Source organism: Mus caroli, chromosome X (assembly GCF_900094665.2).
Source record: "Mus caroli chromosome X, CAROLI_EIJ_v1.1, whole genome shotgun sequence".
In the NCBI taxonomy this organism is placed as follows: Eukaryota; Metazoa; Chordata; class Mammalia; order Rodentia; family Muridae; genus Mus; species Mus caroli.
The window spans coordinates 144,351,827-144,372,607 of record NC_034589.1 but is presented as its reverse complement, the minus strand read 5'-3'; the positions used below and the strand labels follow the sequence as shown (position 1 = coordinate 144,372,607).

The following is a 20,781-nucleotide window of genomic DNA, read 5'->3' as shown; positions in this document are numbered from 1 at the left end:
ATCAACTAGCAACATGGTCTATGGAATAGGGAGGGATGGAAGGACTACCTGATCTGAGGAGACATAGGTCACAAAGAAAGAGTGATAACCACTCATGACAAGGGATCAAGGGATCACAGAGATACTAGGAGAAAAGCAGTTCATGAATTTGAGAAGATGATGTGCTGCAGAATTATCAACAAGGCTAGAGCTTTAAATGCTCTGACAGGGGATAATAGATAAAACATCATTATCATTTTTAAATATCAAATTGATCATAATTTTATAATCTCTAAGTTGCTTCTTGTGTGTTTTATATTGTATAACCAACATTATTAAATCACTAACTTTCTTTGTATTGATATCTGCCATATAAAACCGCTCATCTCTGTAATGCAGCTCCAAATCATTTTCTAACCACGAATATAGCATGGCTTGCATCAAAATTATCCTCAAATACCTATAAAGGTTTACACTAAAAACCGAATACTTTTATTTCTGTACATTGAAATGGTAATTTTATTTCCATATTCTGCAATGCATTTGGATACAAAATGGTGCAATTGTGGAAGTTATATCTTAACAGTAACAAACATCTGTCTACATGTATTTAAGGATTGCTCAGCAATATGGGAGTCATGCTGTTACTGGAAACCTATTCAACTATTCTATTGAAGTAATAATTCTTAAAATAGTAAACTTCTTACTTGTATTATAAATAATTTTCTTAGTACCAATAGACTAGTGCAGCTTTCACATGTCATCAATAAAGCTTCTTTATGGAGCAAATGGAGAAAGAATCAACTATTTAAATTGCAGAGAACAACTGACTATGGGTTTCCCTCTCCCGAATTATAACACTTACAATATAACTCTGATATTTAAAACTTGGGCATATCTTGGAAGAAGAGAAAGGAAGAGTGTAAGATCCAAGTGCAAGATTGCTTCTTCTAGATATGAGAGGGAAGCTATGACCAACTCAAAAATGTTTTTTTTGAAAACTATGTGAACAATGATAACATCAGAGGATGGCCTAGTAAGTCATCAATGGGAGGAGAGGCCCTTGGTCCTGTGAGGGCTCTATGCCTCAGTGTAGGGTAATACCAGGGTGTGTAGGTGGGAGTGGATATGTTGGTGTGCTTGGGTGGGGGGGGGGGGGGGGGAGGGGATTTTTGGAGGGGAAACTAGGAAAGGGGATAACATTTGAAATGTAAATAAAGAAAATATCTAATAAGAAAAAAGAATAAAAATAAATATTTTCTTTCTAAGCCAAATGCATCCACAAAGAATAAAGTATAAAGCACAATTTGAAATAAGGTATAGCATTTGTGGTGTATTAATTTAAATTCATTTACAATTTACTTGACCTAGCTCACAAAAGGTGATCAACTCCTGGATTCTAGTAGTTTACAGAATATCTTCAAAACTAAAAGTTTTTTTCTGAAAGCAACATGGAAGTGATGGAAGCTGACAGAGGAAGAGGGTAGTCAGGTCTGTCCCTTTTGCTGAAAACGAGATGTTCCTCACTTAGTTTTAATGAAAGGAATCAAGATTGACTTAATAAAAAGCCTGAATTGAATTTTGTCTGTTACTAACAAAGAGATGTGGGTGGAGAACTCAATGCGGGGGTGGAGTTTGACATCCAGAGGGGAGGGCTTCCCCTCCTCAAAAGGGGAAGGTAGAATCAGGAGAACTTGCATGAGGGAGTACTGAGAGTGGAGGAAGGTCAGATATTAGGTTGTAAAGGGAATAAATAAATAAATTTAATGAAAAGAAAGTGATGGTATTCAGGTACCTCCAAAATAAGAATTTGACCAAGCTCAAAATTGCAGAACTATTCAAAAAAATGAGAACAGAGGAGACCTCAAATAGCTCACTCCAATGACCAAAAGGCTATCAAAAGCGGATGTACACTAAAATTCAATTTCCTGCCCACTCAGAAGTTCAAGATTATTTTTGAAATGCATGTACACTTTTCTGCTTTCAATATGCTCAGTGCTTCAAATTGTTCTTTGTAAAATATGTCTACATCAATGTCACATTCACCCTAGCTTAATGGAAAGATGCTCATTGATTACTTGCAACATTTACTTGCATATTAAATTATGCTCATCCAATTTAAGGGGTTTGTTAAAATGAGCACCCCTACCCATGTTGTTTATAGCCTAAATTTCTTATGTAGATAAACATGTTTTAGACATGTAAGGTCAGAATTGTTATATTATTCTTTTTAAAACCCATCTATTACTGGATCGAGTGAAGAAACTTCAGAAATCAATTGTTTAAATGTATCAATATGCTCAAATAACATGGCCAATTCATACAGTTTACTTTACTTCACCATCAACATGTATTTACTTAAACCTTCTCTTTGACAAGTCCTGCCACTGAGGATATGAATGTAAAATTTTAAAGTTCAAGGTAAGATCTTGGGCTATTAGAAAATTGAAACTATGTTAAGAGAACAGAAATATTATATAAAAATATTGTGTTGCATTAAATACACAAGGAGCTCAAAATAATAAAAAAGATCCTAACTCTGGGCTAAGGGTATTCTAATGTCAGAAACAAACCAAATAATATATATGCCTCTGTGTATACAATTGTGCTATGCCTTTTTTTTTGAGCCCATACACACTAGGAGCATGGAACTTCATCTCTGTCACTATTTTACAGTAATTTATATTTTAATTATTTATACTCATTCAACCTAATTAGACTACAAATTTGCCAAGAGAAAGGAAGTTCTGTCTGTTCTCCTAATTGCCAACCATACTACTGCCTTTCTTACTGACAGAATTTGCATACAATTATTCAAGAGTTAAACTATTTGATCTTGGTGTGGTGTGCTCTGAAAAGACTTATTAGATATATGAGCCTGGATATTAGGAGAACCTTGAAGAAGTGAAGGAGTTTGAAATGTAAAGATCATGTAAACACATTCTATTAGGAGATAAAAGCTAAAAGATTTTAACCTAGCCATCTGAAACTGCTAAAAGCAAAATGCTTTAAAATAAGCACAGATACACAAATGATATGTATCAAAATATTCTTTTTTCTTTAATTTTTATTGGTTATTTTATTTTTTTACATTTCAAATGTTATCCCCTTCCTGCTTTCCCCTCTGAAAACCCCCTATCCTATTCCCCCTTCCCTTGCTCACCCACCCACCCAGGCACTCCTGCTTCACCACCCTAGCATTCCCCTATGCTGGGGCATCGAGCTTTCACAGGACCAAAGGCCTCCCCTCCAATTGATGCCAGATACTGTAATCCTATGCTACATATGCAGCTAGATCCATGGGGGCATGTGTACTCTTTGGGTAGTGTCCCTGGGAGCTCATGGTTGGGGGGGGGGGTCCTGGTTGGTTTATATTGTTCTTCCTATGGGGTTGCAAACCCCTTCAGCTCTTTCAGTCCTTCCCCTAACTCCTCCAGGATATCCAGGACACAAAATATTCTTATCAATGAACCAATACAGAAAGGAGATCCCTCTCAACTCAGAGTTTTTTGTTTATCAAGGAAAAGGATATTGTATGAAATTTTCCTTATGTCATAATGAATCACTCCAAAGGACTCATGATGACATGGAGATCCTGCTAAGTTAGCAGAACATCTTTAAAAACCTGGATGTTTAATCAGCAAACATTTGCACAACAATCATATACATATAAAAATGTGTCGCTTATGCTATACACTTAGATCAATGCTCCACTCAGCCATCATTAAAGAAAGTTCCTCTTACAGTAGACCCAAAACTGGACGATGGGCAGAGCATGAAACTTTGGAGTTCTCCGCCCTAAATGGGATGTCTCTATCAAATTCCTTCTCTGAGGGTTCGGGGAGTTTTCTCCAAAGTTATCTCATTGGGTTATTAACCACACTTAGGGGTACATGCCAAACCCAGCAGTAGATGGCCAAGACAAAATTAAGTCAGTGGTATTTTTGGAGGTTCTTTGTCTCTTATTCCTTCTTTTGGACACTTTTTTTCTTATTTGTCTTCTGCTTGTATATTATGGTCTCTCATTTTGTGTTTTTATGAGTTTTGGATTTGTGTGCATGTTTGTGTGTGTTTATTGTTCTTTTGCTTTATTTTTGTTTCATTGTTTTTGTTGTTGTTTTTGTTTGTCTGTTTTCCAAAAAGAGGAGGAAGGAGAAAGAGGGGGAGGGAGAGAGAAAGAGAGAGAGAGAGAGAGAGAGAGAGAGAGAGAGGTGAAAATAGGAGTGGATCTAGAAAGAGATGGGGAAAGAAAATCATCAGAAGATATTCATGAAAATTATTATGAAGTAAAATATATATTATTATATATTTACTATATTAAAAACAAAAACAAAATGAAAGTTCTAAAGTTCTGTCTCACTAATGGAGCATGTGATCTAAGAATCCCTGGGGAGATATGAACCATGGTCACTATCAAACCCTTCTGTCTTTTTCCTATGCATACATAGATAACCATGGTATGGTTTAAACTACAAATTAGAATCAATAAAAACGTGATAATAATGAATGGTGAACTAGAACAATTACAACAATATGCCATAATAAAAACTTACACAATATGGTTAAAAATAACGTGTGTTTTCATCTTAAATAGATATTAGAGTTTCCATGCCCATATTCTCCTTTCATCCACAAGTTTAAACTGACCTTAAATGTTGTGCCCGTTAGTTTTATGTCAACTTTACACAAGTCATTTTAGAAGAAGAAACCTCAATTGAGAAAATGTCTGCCAAATAGATTGGCCTATGGGCAAGCATGCACCTATAGTGCATTTTCTTGACTGATAACTAATGTGGAAGGGCCTAGCTTACTGTGGGTGTTGCCACTCTGGGCTCATTGTTCTAAGTGCTATATAAATCAGGCTGTTTAAGCCCTGAGGAGTAAGCCAATAAGCAGCATTCATCTTTGGCTTCTATGCCAGCTCCTGCCTCCAGATCTCTGACCTTCTTGAGTTGCCTCCTTGACTCCTTTGATGATGGACAGTGATGTGGAACCATAAGTGAGATAAACCATTTCCTCCTCTAGTTGCTGTTGGTCATTGCAATGGCTAATCTTGGTTATCAACTTGGTTATATCTATAGCTAACTAAAACCCAAGTATCTGGGCCTAACTGTAAGAAGAGGAAAGAAAAGATCAGGAAGGAAGGGAAGAGAAGGGAAATTAAAGGAAAGGAAAAGAAGGGCAGAAAGAGAGACTAACATTTGTTAGGAACATTCTACTTAAAATGTAGTGGTGGATACTTGATCTTAAAAATAAACAGAAGAGCAGTCAGAGATTATACATTATGAACACAATCTTCAGATCTTCCATTCAGTGTTATTTATAATAAAATTGTTTTAAACTCTTCTGATAAAGTTTAGTTACATGAAGGAATTCTTTAGCATTATTAGGATTTTTTTAGCAATATTAATTGACATGAGGAAATGTTCATGCTTTTAATAGAAAAATAATGACCCATACTTGCTATCCTTAATGTTTAAAAGGAACATATAAACAATATGCATATTTTTCAATGCCAAACACCACCAGGACTACACTACTACAGGCTGCATTTTATTATGGAGATCTAAAGGACAATTCAATAAGAGAATATTACATAGAAAATAGATGTTCATTATATGGTTTGACAGGAATAGTTTCTTGAGTGGGCGTTTTAATTAGCCTTTATCTGGAGGGGGGTTAGGATAATAGTTTAACTGATTTGTTTTTGAAAGACCACAATAGTCAATTTGATTAACTAGAATAATGTCCTCTTTGCTCACTTATTGTGGGCTAGACAAGATTCATGTTTTGTCTGTGTTCAGACATGATTATGGAGTTGTCCTCATTTGGTCTTAATCCATTCCAGTTACACAATGCTCTTATTTGACATTCGTGTTTTGGGAAATGGTTTATGTTCACAAAGAGAACACCAAAGCTTAGATGGTAGTATCAGGCCAGCTCTTATCAACGTCAAGGCCATCTGAAAACACTAGGACAATTCCTGGAATCAGAGACTGATTTTCTTTCTCCTCTCTCACACACACCCACACAAAAAAACTTTAATTATAATTGTTATCATTTCTTGGGTGTTTGTGATATTTTAAGTACTATATTAAACACTTTATATCCTTCTAAACTACTTAAATTATTGCAGGAACTCCATGGAGGATATTCTATTATTATTCCCATTTCCCAGAAAAGAGAACTGAAATAAAGGATAAGTTTATTTACCTAATAAATGGCCAGTAGTAAGCAGTGGAGCAGGTTTCAGCTCCATAGCTATAAATGTTACAGACTTACTTCAATATTGTGTTTATGTAGCAAGTAATTTTTAACAGAGGTTACCTTCAAAGGCAGTGGCAAAAAGGTCTTTTCCTTCTTTCATTATTTTCTAAATTGTACATTAATGTGCATCAATACTTAATCAAATAAAGAAATCATCTATGAATGGTGATAGAAGCTAGGTTCCCAGTGTTATTGTCCCAAATACAAACCAAAATCTTTAGAAATAGCAATGCTTCCCTAGAAGGCTAAATGTAGATAAACAGTGCACAACACACACACACACACACACACACACACACACACACACACACACGGAGAGAAAGGCACACTTTTCTCCTCTCCTGCTTTTCTCCTTTTCTCTTTCCCTTTCACATCTCTTTTAGCTTGATTTAGACAATACTAACTGTATTGTATATAATAAAAGATAGCTGAAGATTCAGTATCAGGAGGTTTTATCTCTGCATCAAAGCAGGAAAGGTAGAAGTTCCCCCTTGGGATAGACAAGAGTTGGAAGAGTGAGATGGCAATGTCTCAGTCTCAAAGAAACTGATCTATCCCACCCAGGACAGCTGGGCAATGCAGTGTCTCCTGCTCTAATATTCACCCTAGGCACTGCAGAGAGAGCACTGGTTCTTTAGTCTGCATAAAGGTTGACATTAAAACAAACAAACAAACAAACAAACAAACAAACCAAAGACCAATGGGATGAGGCTAAGCAAGGTTGTGAGGGAACTATTTGGAAAGACAAAGATTTCAAAATGAAAAGAGCTTCTCCCAAATATTAAAGCTTCCCAAGTAGACTTGATTTCTGTTCTACTTTGTTTCAGCGGTATACAGCATCAGTGTATATGTAACAAAGACAGATGTTAGGTCTCTTGACAGGTGCCCACCCACCAACTGGGATTAGTTTAGTGGAAATGAGCTGGGTTCCTAATATTCCTGCTGCCACTCCCACCTAGTGCACCCTTCTCTCTTTTTCACAGAACTAAGAGCTACTCAGGGCAGCCACCCTGCGTTTTAGCACCTCAGCAGTGTGAGGGGGCGGGGGAGGGGGTTCCCAACACCCATGCCCTTGCAGGAACTTGTGCTACCTCAGCGCTTGCAGGGGCACAAGTCAATGAGGCTTTTCGCTCCGTGATCATCGTGAATCAGCAAAGCGCTGCAGAGCAGCAGCATCTCAGGGAGCTGAAATTAAGATGCTGGGGGAAGGGCACAAATGGAATGTGGCAGGGGAATTTCTAGCGGCTCCGTAAACCCTTCCTAAGAAGGGCAATATAGAGTGAAAGGCGGATGTTGGCTAGAAGCTTTGGGGCTTGGGTGTCCCGAGGAGCCTTGGGAAAGAGAGCTGGGTGGCGAAAAGCGGGCACAGGCAAAGAGAAAATCAGCAAGAGACAGGTGGAAGGACCTAGGAAACAAATCTCGGGCTGAACTGGACAAGTGTGTCCCCAGAGTGGATAGATCAGCAGTTGTAGCCATTGCTGAAGGAACATAGATGTGACATAGGGAAAGGAACAAGAAAAAAAGGGGGAAAAAAAAAAAAGGATTTCAAGGTCCAGGACTTTTTTGTCTCCAATGCACAAGTTCTCAAGTTCAGTTTGAGAAGTAGAGGGTGTTGGGGAGTCTAGGGGACAGGGATTTTAGGAAAATGCCTCTTTCAGGCGTTTTTTTTTTTTTTTTTGCCACTCCTGAGCTGTCTTAAGTGTCTGTGTCTGGCTCTCTGGCTCTCTCTATCTCTGGCTCAGTCTGAATCTCTCCCTATCTCCCTCTTCCTCCTCCCCCCTCCTCCATCCCCCTCCCCCCTCCTTCTCCTCCTCCCCCACTCTTCCCTCTTCTTTTTGCTTTGATTAATATGCATGTCCATGCTCAGTTGTGTGGCACACTCAAGGGACCGCTCCTGCTGCCACAGCCACTTCCCATTTGACCCTTGGTACTTAGAGGTCGAGCAAACAGACCAGCGGTGTGGAGTGGGCTGACTAAGCTGTTGGAGCTGTTTGTGAACCTGAGGACCCTTCTTTGTGCTCTGGTTCCCACCCCCAACCTTGGAGGGACGGGGAGCATTAGTGACCCAGACTCCGTGGATCCCACTCTGTCTGCATTCCAATGGACGGACCCCGGGGCTCGGAGCGCGCAAATAAACGCGCTAAATTGTACCTGTGCGTGGCCGTTCCCGCCGCCGCAGGTCTGTCCCAGGCCGAAGCCAGCGTCCGCCTTCTCGGGAAATCTCCCGAGGGGAAGTGCGAGGGGAACCACAGTGGCTGCCTGCTAGCTATGGCTGGCGCACACACACACAAGCCCAACTTTGCCAAGCCTTCAGAGCCCCTCTGGCTCCCCCGCGCCCCCTGCGGCTCGACATACTCAGAGACCAGTACATCTCTTGTTCAGATATAAGGGTCCCTGTACTCGCACACTGTCGCGCGTGGAGGAGGAGCAGGTGGAGTGAGAGAAGGGGGTTAAGTACTGACTCCCCGACCAGCCTTTCCCAGTCTACACCCGCAGGGGGGCCCCGCACCAGCTCCACCGCACCAGATCCCCCAGACCTGACAATGACGACAGAGAGAGGAGGAGGAGGAGAAGGAGGAGGGAAAAAAAGGCAGGGAGGGAAAAGAGGAGCCTGGAGACAGACAGTTCCATGGACTGACCGAGTGTCATTATCAGCACTTTTCTTATTGGGGGACAGGGTGAAGAGAGTGGTGAAGGGATTGCACAACTGCCCAGTTCAATCCACTCTGGAGCGACCCTAAAATTGGGACTTGGGAGAAAGATTGTCCTAGAACACATTTGGGGTGGACAGGCTCCAAATGCACACAGGTCCCCTGTGGTGCCCCTTGAGCTGCAGTGTTGGGGAGATCTTAAATGGCTCTTACTTGGGAGGAGGCGTGATTTAAATGCTGGAGCGTCTCGGTTCCCCACCCCCTCTCGGCAATAGCCAGTGCGCGCCACCACCTGAGCCTGGCAAGAGCCGGGGCGCACGCAGTCCTCAGCCTGCGTCTTTCCGCGTCTGAAGAGACTTGGCTCAAAGCGGGTCTGCCCGACACCCCCACCCTACCCCCTAACGGGAGAACTCTTATACTTTATTTTGTTTGAAAAATCCGGGACATCTCTTTATTTATCTCTGAGTCTCCCCAGAGGAGGCCAGGGGAAGGGGAAGGGGGTGAGCCCGCTTGGCTGGCCAAGCTGAGGGAGGGGGAATACGCTGAGAGGAGGGGACTGGGTGTAGCCTGGAATTCTCTGTCCTCGTGTTCCAGGCTGGCGCGCAGAGTCTTCTGGCGCTAGCGCCACCACCACCACCGCTCTCCGCGCCATCCCGTCGTTGGCTTCGGGGATCCGGTGAGTGGGGTCATGACGAGCCGCGGGGGCCGCTCCCAGCCCCGCCCGCTCTGAGCGGGAACGCGGCAGTGTCGCGTGTCGCCCCCCAGGCTGGGAGGCGGCGGGGGGTGGGGAGGTCGCCCCGGGTAGGGCGGGGTGGGGGCGGCGCGGAGGCCGCCAAGCTGGGGGGCTCTCCGGGCAGGCGCGGCAGCGGGCAGGAGGGCGTGTCTCCAGCCGGAGGGGTCCCTCCCGAGGCGCGGCGCGGGACTCCCCGATGGTGGTGCCGCGGCTCCAGGAGAGCTCAGGGTCTTGCCTCCGCCGCCGCCGCCGTCGCCGCCGCTGCGGGCGCCACCACCACCACCACCACCACCGCCGCCGCCGCCGCCGCCGTCGCCCGAGCCCGCGCCGAGCGTGCGCCTCGCCCTCCTCCCGCGCCCGCTCTGCTCTAGGATGCTGCGGCAGGTTCTGCACAGGGGCTTGAGGACGTGTTTCTCCCGGCTTGGCCACTTCATTGCCAGTCACCCGGTCTTCTTTGCTTCGGCGCCGGTGCTCATCTCCATCCTGCTCGGCGCCAGCTTCAGCCGCTACCAGGTCGAAGAGAGCGTGGAGCACCTGCTGGCGCCCCAGCACAGCCTAGCCAAGATCGAGCGCAACCTAGTCAACAGCCTCTTCCCGGTCAACCGCTCCAAGCACCGGCTCTACTCGGACCTGCAGACCCCTGGGCGCTACGGCCGGGTCATTGTCACCTCCTACCAGAAAGCCAACATGCTAGACCAGCATCACACGGACCTGATCTTAAAGGTGAGACCAGGGCGGGTTCTGGCAGCCCCTGGCGCCGCGGCTGCTTTGGCTGGGCTGGTTCCGCGCGGGGTCCCGGCTCAGAAGCCACCTCTAGTGTCCCGGGCAGTGGTTCCCACGGGGGCTCCTCTGCACTGCGCGCCCCTAGGCAGCAACCTGGAGTCTCAGAGGCTCGGAGGCAGGAAACGTTCGGGTCCGGGTCCTGGCTGGGCCCTGCCCTCCCCGCCTCTGCCGTAACCCCGCAGCTGCTGCAACAGTTGGGGCGGTGGCGACTACGGTGCTTTAGTGCGCTTGTTTTGGTCGCAGTGGGCTTGGGGGCAGGGAGGCTTTAGGTTAACTGGGCCAAGAAGAAGCGGAACAAGAGAATACATTCAAGAAAGTCCCGCTACTTGAGAATAAAATACTATTCAGGAGGAGGGAGGTGAGGTTCAAAGACACCATTCTCTGTTCCCGTTTTTTCTTCTCTTTTCCTCTAGTCGCTGCACCCGAATTGTTTTTGGATAGGTTGCTGTGGGTAGTAGGTAAGGGACAGAGGACTGTGAGTTGGCATGGTGAGGAAAATAACACCCACCTACCCCCAACCAAAGTGCGGTTCCTGATGAGGACCGGGGCGGCCACCAGACCACTCTTCCAGGATCAAGGTAGCCATGTCTGTATTTGAGAGTAGGAAATGGTGCTTGTAAGTCACAGTTATTTCATCTTCCACGGTACTTTCAATCCACGTAAACGCAACTTCTTTGGGGAAAGACAGAACAGGTTGATATACTTTTATTGGATTTTTTTTTCCGCGTGGTTGAAGGGCAGATCCAAAGCCCGGAGATTAGGAGCCAGGATGTGACCCCGAGAAGATCTCAGGAACACAGAACAGAAACCACTTGCGCCATCAGCCCTAAGTGGGAATTTGTTGTGAAAAGTGAGGTTAAAGGTGATAACTTTCAAGAAGTTCCTAAGAAAAGCCGAGGAGTGAGGACTGGAAATAGAAAAGTGAAGAGATCATAGAAGGAAAAATAAATGAAAAGGGAGAGTGAATCTAGGTGGAGACTATGGGGTTTGTTTACTTCAGCTTCTGCTGGGGAGGGGGGGGGTGGAGCAGGACCCAGTCCCAGCTGAGATGCTGAAGAAATGGAAAGTGCTGATTTCCTATGGGGTCTCTGGGTCTGGTGGAAGGTTAGATCCCTCCTTTTCCCAAAGGGAATCTACTAGAGAACCTGGGAAATTCTTTACTCTGTCTCTTCCTCTCCAGGTAACCCTGTGTCCCTAGATAGAAGCTCATTTTCCTCTATTGTTTCCCTCTCTGTTTGTTGACATACTATCCACCAGCAATTAGTAAAGAAGGAATCTGCCTGGGGACTGACTGGAATTAGAACATTTTCGTATTGAGTGGCTTGTGGTATTTTTTTTTAACGGCACACAAATCACTAGACATATTCACTTATTGCAGAACCTTATCAACATTAGTCTTGAAATGCTCCCCATCCCACCCACTGAGGTTGTTTTTCAACATCAAAGTGGGTTTTAACCCCCCAAAATTCAGAGCATCTATTGAGATACAGATAAATACTGTTAGAAATGCTTTATCAAGAATGTGTGTAGTTGAACTGTCACAGGCTTAAGGAAAGTATAATGGAGCAAGTCTGGGCATTTGGAAATGCTTCGTATTTTGTAGATGATCTACTAAGTTGTTTATGCATGGATTTTTCCCTCTGAGATGTTTCCATTGGCTTTTTTTTCTCCCTCTAACACACCATCATGCTACTGTGACAGGCAGTCACTAGTTACATTCATTGTCAAGGTTAATGAGACATCAACAGGCAAATCAGATATTTTTGCAGTTATGTTCTTTTCTGTTTGGTTTTAATCAGTCCAAGACAAAAGGGGGGGGCATATTATAAAAAGGCTGGGACTGGAGAGAAAGAAGCTGGCTTTGCCTACATGTCAAAGGACAGTCTTGAAGTCAGTGGACTGTTTCAAAAAAAATGGGATGATTTTTCATGGTTTAGGTTTATGGGTAAAAACAAATCAAAGTCAAATAGTGGTCAGAAACTCATTTCCAAATGACAGCTCTCTACTCAATCAGTGCATATAGTTTATAGTTTATAATGATGCATACTTATGAAACATAGGAAATCCCTTTAATCTATAAATTGGGTATCCATTTTATTCTTTATACACTCAACTCACCCCCTAGATTTGTTAGGTAAGGAGCAGGGGGATAGAAAAAATGGTTCTTCAGTAGTCATGGTAATGTAAAGTGTGGGAGTGAGCTCCCCCCCCCCCCTTTTCCATTTAGAGACATGATGACTTGTCCTTTGCAAAAGATATTGGGAATGAAATTCTTACTGTTACTGCCACTACTAGTGTGATTCCAATATTTTGTTATTAGCACCGAGGACAACACTACAGATATTTAACATTATACACTACAACTAAAAGCCCCTGAGTATTTTATAGCATCTCATTTGAAGTTAAATGAGTGAGCAGAGCTTGAGTTTTCTGGGTGCTGCCAAACTGGAGGAAGCAACTTGTAGGACTGCATAAGGCAATTCAAGTGTAAGTTTTTTCTTCACATAATACTATTCAATGAAGGATACTGTTCTTCATATAATAAAACAGCTACTTGTTGACAAAAAAAATTACAAACTAAAGGTAGTTATGACAAAAAGGTTGACTTTTAAAATGTAGTTAAAAGAATAACAGAAAAAATTCTGCTTGAAAATATCATTGATCCTGGTTCAAAGGTGCTTTCTCAAATTTGTGAAAGTGATGTGATTATTTTACTGTGACCCTGTAGTAAATAATTTGACCCCATACTATGTGGGAGATGACTTTCTCCAGCAATAGTTTCCTCTGAAGGCTGCAAGGACAGGGTTAAATTTTATGCAGAAGTGGATGGACTCTAATGATGCTAAGAAGGCCTCAACAGTTTTGAGCCCCTTTAAATAAATATTGATCTTCAAAAGTTTTTATTTCACTACAAAATTAAATTTAGCTCCTTATATTGTCAACATAAAAACAATGATATTCACCTCGGCAACTTTCAAAGAAGGACCTATATTGATAAATGTTTTCATGATTATATAAGAAGACATTTAAGATGTCCTCATTTTTAATTAATCCAGACTACGGCCAAGAAAATACTGAATTTATTCTGCAACTATCCATGTAGGGAGAAGAATTGGCATAGCTGACACCTCAGGGTATTCTGATCATCTTTGGGCCACTTACAAGTTAAAGGCATATTATATGTTTAAATATATTGAAAAAGAGTACTGTTACCCCATCTTACAAGTGGGCATGATATTCTTTAGAAGTTAACTGACGTATCCATGAAGAAATACAAAGATAGAACTAGAACACAGATTTGGATTCATATCCTAGTGTGATTTTTCACAATATTGCTTTCCCTTTAACTGTTTTTCATATTATAAGCTACTTGAATGATTTTAAATGGACCTTTTAAAATTATCAAATTGAAGTATATTTGACCAAAGTCTTCTTTAAAGGCCCGTTTATACTGTTGGTTTAATTGGAAAATAAGGTTATTTTCTTGGACAATCTTCTCTGATATCAATGAATATATTTATATACTTATATTTACACATATATATTAATTAACTTAGCCATATATATATATATATATATATATATATATATATATATATACATATATATGCATTTCAAATACCCAAAGCAAAACATTATTTTTAGTTATCAATAGATAAAAAGTTGAAGACAAAATTCTAAACTGAAATTTACTGGGTGAGTGAACATGGCTGTTTTCATGGTGAAGTTCTTGTTCTCTGGCAGGGTCCAGGTATAGTCTAGCCTAGATCACATACAGCGACTGGCAGATATTTGATATTCAGTAAATACTTGAATACACATTTTCTCACTTACTAAAGCTTTCCTGCAATAGGTAAAGAAAATTCCATAGAAGGTACTGTGAAATGTATCTTGTAAATTATGTTTTAATTTGTATAACTTTACTGGCAGTTCTCAAGCAAAAAGCATGTTTCTTCTCTTGATAACCTCTGCAGTCAAATCAAAATGTATTGTGGTTTTCAAATTAATTATGACAAGTTCCTTTGTATTATGTAGTATGTCCACATCTGCAAAGAAACCCCCAGAGCATATTTAGTTCCATGCCAGAGAAAGAACATATTCTCACTAAAGATGTGTTTGTTTCATTTACTAGGGAATCTCACTTGAATCAAATATTGAGTTTCCATTTTATTTAAGTTGTTCATGTTTAAGTACTTTTGATAGAAATAAATTTTGAACAAGGTTAATGGAATTTAATTTAGAATTATTTGATTCAGACATTCCAAGAAGGGCTAAACAACTACTAGCTTAGGGTAATAAAGACTCTGACCACTAGATGAAAATTCCAGCTTATGTAAATTGTCATAAGAAGTTATAATCTATTTTTAGCCAAATAGTTTTATATTTAGAAAATATTTTAAACAAAATAAAACAAAAAACATATGCAAGGAACTGTGTGGTGTCCATTATGCCTAAAATATTTATATTTTACTATTACTGTACATATAAATTTCTTACACGGTATTCTAAAAGTCTGGTACCGGGGTCATTTAAGGATGCCAGTGCTATTAAAATAATCCATAAAGCAGTGATTCTTAATTAAAAATGACTGTGCACCCATCCAAGGAATAACAAACACTAGTGATGTCATCACATCATCATCATCGTTGTTGTTGTTGTTGTTCTTCTTCTTCTTCTTCTTCTACTCCTCCTCCTGCTCCTCCTCCTCCTCTTCCTCCTCCTCCTTCTTCTTGTCATAATAATGGTGAACACATTGTGCTAATGATATTTAGTGAGTAGAGGACAGAGACACTGTTGAGAATTCTATAATGCATCATGTAATAGGCCTCCAAACCAAGGTATTATCTGGCTACAGATGACAATCATGTCAAGTTAGAGAAACCCTCTTCTTTGTGTTTTTGTATTTATTGGGATGTTTTTCAGCTATACTGATTAATGGAGAAAATGCCAAAGAGAAGCTCACACCCAAAAGTCTTATTGAACTTTGTGGGCAAATATTCTGACCTGTGGGATGGTGCTGGCTTGGGCAATTGGGTGCACACCAGATTTTTCATTCTAATCTTCCAAGGGTGTAGTTATCCTGCTCTCTCCCATAACTTTTTCCATTATACTCTAATCATACCTGCTGAAGAGGAACCTGAGAAACTGAATGTAGTCCAATGTCTTGAATGACAAAGCTGCTGACTTGGTACTAGCCTTTGAGACTTGACGATAGTAAAGTGCCCATTATCGGTGTGCCTGAAGCTTCAATCTATAGCACTTGCCCACTTAGAACAGGATTTTTCTGACTGGATATAAGACCCCACTGTGAGTGTTAATCTGTCAAGAAGGAGCAGGCAGCGCTTTGCTGCCTATTCCAGCTGTTCTGCAAAAAAACTACAAAAGCAGAGCTTCATCCAAGGAACATAGAATTAAAGACCTTGAGTTTAGAAAACACTGTAAAGGTCATCTCAACAGGCTCTGATGCAGGAATCTGCTCTTAACATCTCTGGGGGTCTTGTTTGGTGACAGGTGCTATGACACCCTGGGCAGTGCAGTTGCTTTTGTGAGTTATCCAGATGGCACATACTCTAAGAAAAGATTGATCTCAAGCCTGAAAGAGTAGCATTTTTGCATTTGCCAAATCAGTAAATTGCCTTCTACTTGTTAAATTGTACTAGGGAAAATTAAGAGACTGAAGACACTTGACTCTCATTTCATGGAGGTACACTGAAATAATTTCAGTAAAATCTCTTTCTGTGTTGACTGGAGTTTAGTAAACTGAATTTCAATAGTTAGTATCTCAAGTACCCACACAACTTTTCTCATTTAAATTTGAGGAACATGAGTCATGGAAGTGCCTGCCTTTAATTCGAATACTTTTGAGGTGAAGGCTGGAGGTTTAGGAAGTCAAGTTCATTCTTTCCATAAGGAAAGATAAATATATTTTTAATAAACCCCAAAGTGAACATTTAAGGATTCACCAGGCAGACTTAGAAACATCAGAGAACTATTAAGTATTTAGCTGGCAAGCCATTAATGATAAATAAGAAGGGAGTCAAAAGAAGCAATATTCTTTTCTTGAGGTTGCAGCATCCCTTGGTACAGAAGCTAGGGAAGTCTGAGCTGATATATCTTTGATTTGGTGGGATATACCATCTGGTACCTGATATGGGGGCTCAATATGAGCCCTGACTGATAACCTGAGATAAGCTTAAAGCGGACTTTTGGTGTCACCTGCTTGGTAGTATATCACAACAAACAGGCCTGTCTGCAGCACAGCCTGTGTCTCTGCCACATACTCAGAAGGCCACAGAACCATGAGGTATCCTGCCAGACTGATTTAATGACCAGCAGGGGAGGTGAATAATCTCTAATCTTTAAAAAGTAGGAAAAATGGAAATCAACACCGGTTGTTATTTCATGTTGAATGCTCCAAATAATATATTATAATATATTGTACTTTTGAGTCCACAATTCATATTTTGAACAAAAGGGGGCAATGAGGGACTAGAGAATCTAATTTGTATATATGTGTTCTCTAAGAAATCCTCCAGAAAAGGTTGTTTTTTGATAATTTAAGAAATCTAATTGTCCATCTGGGCATGGTGACACAAATCTTTAACCCCAACACTTGGAGGCAAAGGCAAGTGCATCTCTGTGAGTTCAAGGCCAGCTTGGTCTACAGAGTGAGTTCCAGGATAACCAGGCCTATGTAAAGAGAACCTGTTTCAAAACAAAACAAAAAACAAAATTCCAATTGTTTGATCTTATACTTGAGGTTGAAACCATGGACTCTATAATAGTCAAGATGAGGATTACTTTACTTTAAAGCTATTTGTCTTGGGAAGTGAAAGTAGAAAATGCCAACAAGGAAATAAGAGCAAAATATAGGGGGTAGCAGGACATTGTCAAACATGTGTCCACTGTGGGCACCTGGATCAAACTCTGACTGGCCAACTCAGGGAGACACTGGAAAATAAGTGTCTGAGAAGCTGAATATTTATCCTTCAGTTCCAGTGGATACACCTGCATGTAGGGAAAATAAATTATGGACATTTATATATGCATAATTTGTCCCTACTACTAGATATTTTAAAGGTTCAATAGAGCAACACAGGTGGTTATACTAAGTATCTTTGACTTGTGGAGACACGTGAAACGAGAAAATATGGGTGAGGCCCTACGAGCATCTGTCCTGAGGCTTTACATTTATAGATTTACGGTCCAGTTTCTAGATGATATTCATCCTTTCCCTCAATTAGATGACTATGACCTCACCCTCATGAAGCTTAAAATCATGATACAACACATCTGTTTATTCTTCAGTTTTTCAAGAACCACCAGATTCTGAATAGATTATTCCAAACAGGCCTAGACAAAACCAGATAATGTGGTTTTAGTTGGTGAATCTCTGCATCTAAATGGCTCATGCCTAGCCACTCATTATGAACTTAAAAGTCTGCAGGTCCCCATGTCATATCCAGCGTCTTAACACATTTACTATTTTTCTCCCTAGAAATGCCCCTTTTCCTTTAAGATTCAATTCTCATGACTTTTCCTTGTAGGCTTTCTCAGATTCATGACTTCTTGTCCTTAAATCTGAATGACTTGGACTGGCATCCACATTTCATCAATGATAAGTAAAGAGCATTAGTTAATTTTCTATATTTTCCTGATACTTTTTCTAGAATTGGAAAAATGCTGGATGCTGATAAATATCTCCTAGATCTTAACAAAATGCAGAATATGAAGCAAATACTTAATAATTAAATTATTGGCATTTGTTGACTTAGAGGATGGAAAATGTACTCTTCTTTCCTCTTGACCTATTTAGGTCAAATACATTTTTTTCACATGATTTCTTTAAGTGTCTCTTTGTTTTTCATCATTGACAAGATTCCTTGATAAGCATCTGTGAGGATAAATCCTTAGAAAATCAAACACCTGACCAACTCCTCATCCTTACCCCAATTTCTGTAAAGTTCGGGAAGGTATAAACTTACACAGTGAAGAGTTCATTTCAATGGAGAAGGTAGAATGCTCTGCAGTTCTCAGCAAGTATCCTGGAAATCAACTCTTCATTCTACACATATCCTCTTTTTGCCTGGAGTAAGTCTCAAAATATTGACCACACCCATACTCAAGTGCAAAAATGAAATACTATTTTTTTCTTTTTTGAAATGTGGAACAAGTGGTTTTCCTTGTTATAACATCACTGTTATAGAGATCTACATTCTTATGTTACTTATTCCTACTCCTTGTAAGAGAGAAATCAGGATAACTGAAAATATTAGTCACAGAGATGAAGTGAAGGAAATGACACCAGTACAAAATCATCATATTTCTGTGAATTTAATAAAATCTGTAGGACTTTCAATTTTTCAGCTTTAGAAGTAAATGCATTTTGCCTGTCCCATGATGCTTTCTTGACATCACTACTGTCAGAGCTTTGTCAAATCTTTCTGAATGTCTCAAGAAAAAAAGGTCCTTTATTATTCTACAGCTACAAATTTAAGTGCTCAAACACACTGACATTTAATACCTTAATTTTGCAAAATTTGAGTTGTTGGCTTTTGGTTTTGTTCTTGTGATTTTATTGTATAAGGGTAAGTAATCCACTGAGTAGTGTTTACTTGATTGAACTTAGACTTTTTAACTAACTTATATGCATCTCATAAAACTATTGTTTAACTCTAGGACTAAACTATAAATTCTGATTTAATAGCTTCCAGAGTGGGACCTGCTAATCTGTAGGTTGTTTTGTTTTCTTTCTACTGGGGAATTTTTATAGACACTCTCTGAGATCTCACATTAGCCTAGGTTACTTCAAACCCTAAGCAGTGATTCTATCTTAGGCTTACAAGTGCTACTATTAGAAGTTGAGCCACCATGTCCAGCTTGGTCTGCATCTCCATCAAGTTCTAAGGAAATGTTGATGATGTTGATCAGCAGACATTTTGAGAAACAAGGCTTAGATTCAGTTGTAAATAGAATGATTTGGAGTCAAGAAGGTCAAGTTCAAGCTCCCATTCTTCTTTTTTTTTTTTTAAAGATTTATTTATTTATTATATGTAAGTACACTGTAGCTGTCTTCAGACACTCCAGAAGAGGGCGCCAGATCTCGTTACAGATGGTTGTGAGCCACCATGTGGTTGCTGGGAATTGAACTCTGGACCTTCGGAAGAGCAGTCGGGTGCTCTTACCCATTGAGCCATCTCACCAGCTCCCATTCTTCTAACAAGCCACTGAATTCCTTCTCCTTTACCCTGGGTGCAATGGCATCAATTTTGCCCATTTAAGGTAAAGCTATAATGAGATAAATAATGTGAAGGCATTGTATAACAATTTCTCTCTGTGGATTGTGTGATTTTATTACTATTTGCTTTGAAAATAACTGTTATTTCTGAATACGTGCCAGATCTTTGACGATGATTGTTGCCTGTTGACTACACATTGCATAGTTTATCTTTGATCCAACAGGAAATAATTGGTGCTCCATCTATGTCCTCAATACTCAGACTGGCAGTGTGTTGGTCTTTGATGACTTCACCTGGGTCATGATAAATGATTGGATTCATCCTATCTCCGAGGAAGCAGCAACTTCTGCACAAAGTTCTTAAGCAGGCAGAGCTGTGGATGGGGTTAGGTGTTTGAAATCCCAATTCATCAAGCTCTTTTCTCTGGGCTCGGAACTTCTCATCTTCATGCTTAGTAGGAGCTTTGCACACAAAAGAAGCCAGGGAGATACCTTTGAAATAACAGTCTTTAGGAGGCAGTGGGCTCTGTTTTCAAGCTGCTTTTTCCAATTCTGAGCAGACTACCAGGAGGGATCCCTGGTAAAAATACATATCATCAGTATGTTTTAGTACTAACTCTTCTCCCTTACTTAATTTACATGACTATAGTGTTTCCCTGGGAAATCTTGCCCAGGAAAGTAGGTCTTCAAGCACTTCAAAGGAGTGTTGTCAGAAACGACCTAGATCAGGAGAGTCAGGCAAATGATAATTGAAAATTCTTTTGAAAGTGAAATGTTGCAAATTTTTGCTGACTGGATTTTTTTTATCATTTAGGTCAGTCCTTTTTAAAATTTGGTTTTAAACATTTTAAAAGAAAGCAATAATTAGGTTCAAAACAAATCCACCAGTGAAGATTCTTCTGCTTACCTGTTTTTCTCTGTCTAATGTCCTCAAACAAAACCATCTTCTCTGTAAAGTGCAGGTTAATGGCACTACTCAAGTTTCAATGTGCTTCTGAAGTCCTTGGGAGCCTGCACTTTTGTAAACTCCACTAGATGCTGGTGCTGATGTGTTGAGTACACTTAGAGGAAAATAGTGGATTTGTGACCCAGAGGCACCTTGCTGTGTCTTCCTGAGTGTGTGTGTGTGT

The 20,781-nt window shown here is 40.6% G+C and overlaps 1 protein-coding gene across 1 annotated transcript in view; it reads left to right on the top strand.

Moving 5' to 3' along the window:
• Positions 1–9,991: 9,991 nt before the first annotated feature.
• Positions 9,992–20,781, top strand: part of Ptchd1 (patched domain containing 1) — a 54,085-nt gene continuing 43,295 nt past the window's right edge. Inside the window, exon 1 of the mRNA XM_021153790.1 lies at positions 9,992–10,353. Within this exon, the coding sequence (XP_021009449.1) occupies positions 10,003–10,353 (351 nt within the window). The 5' untranslated portion in view covers positions 9,992–10,002. The remainder of the gene's footprint in view (positions 10,354–20,781) is intronic.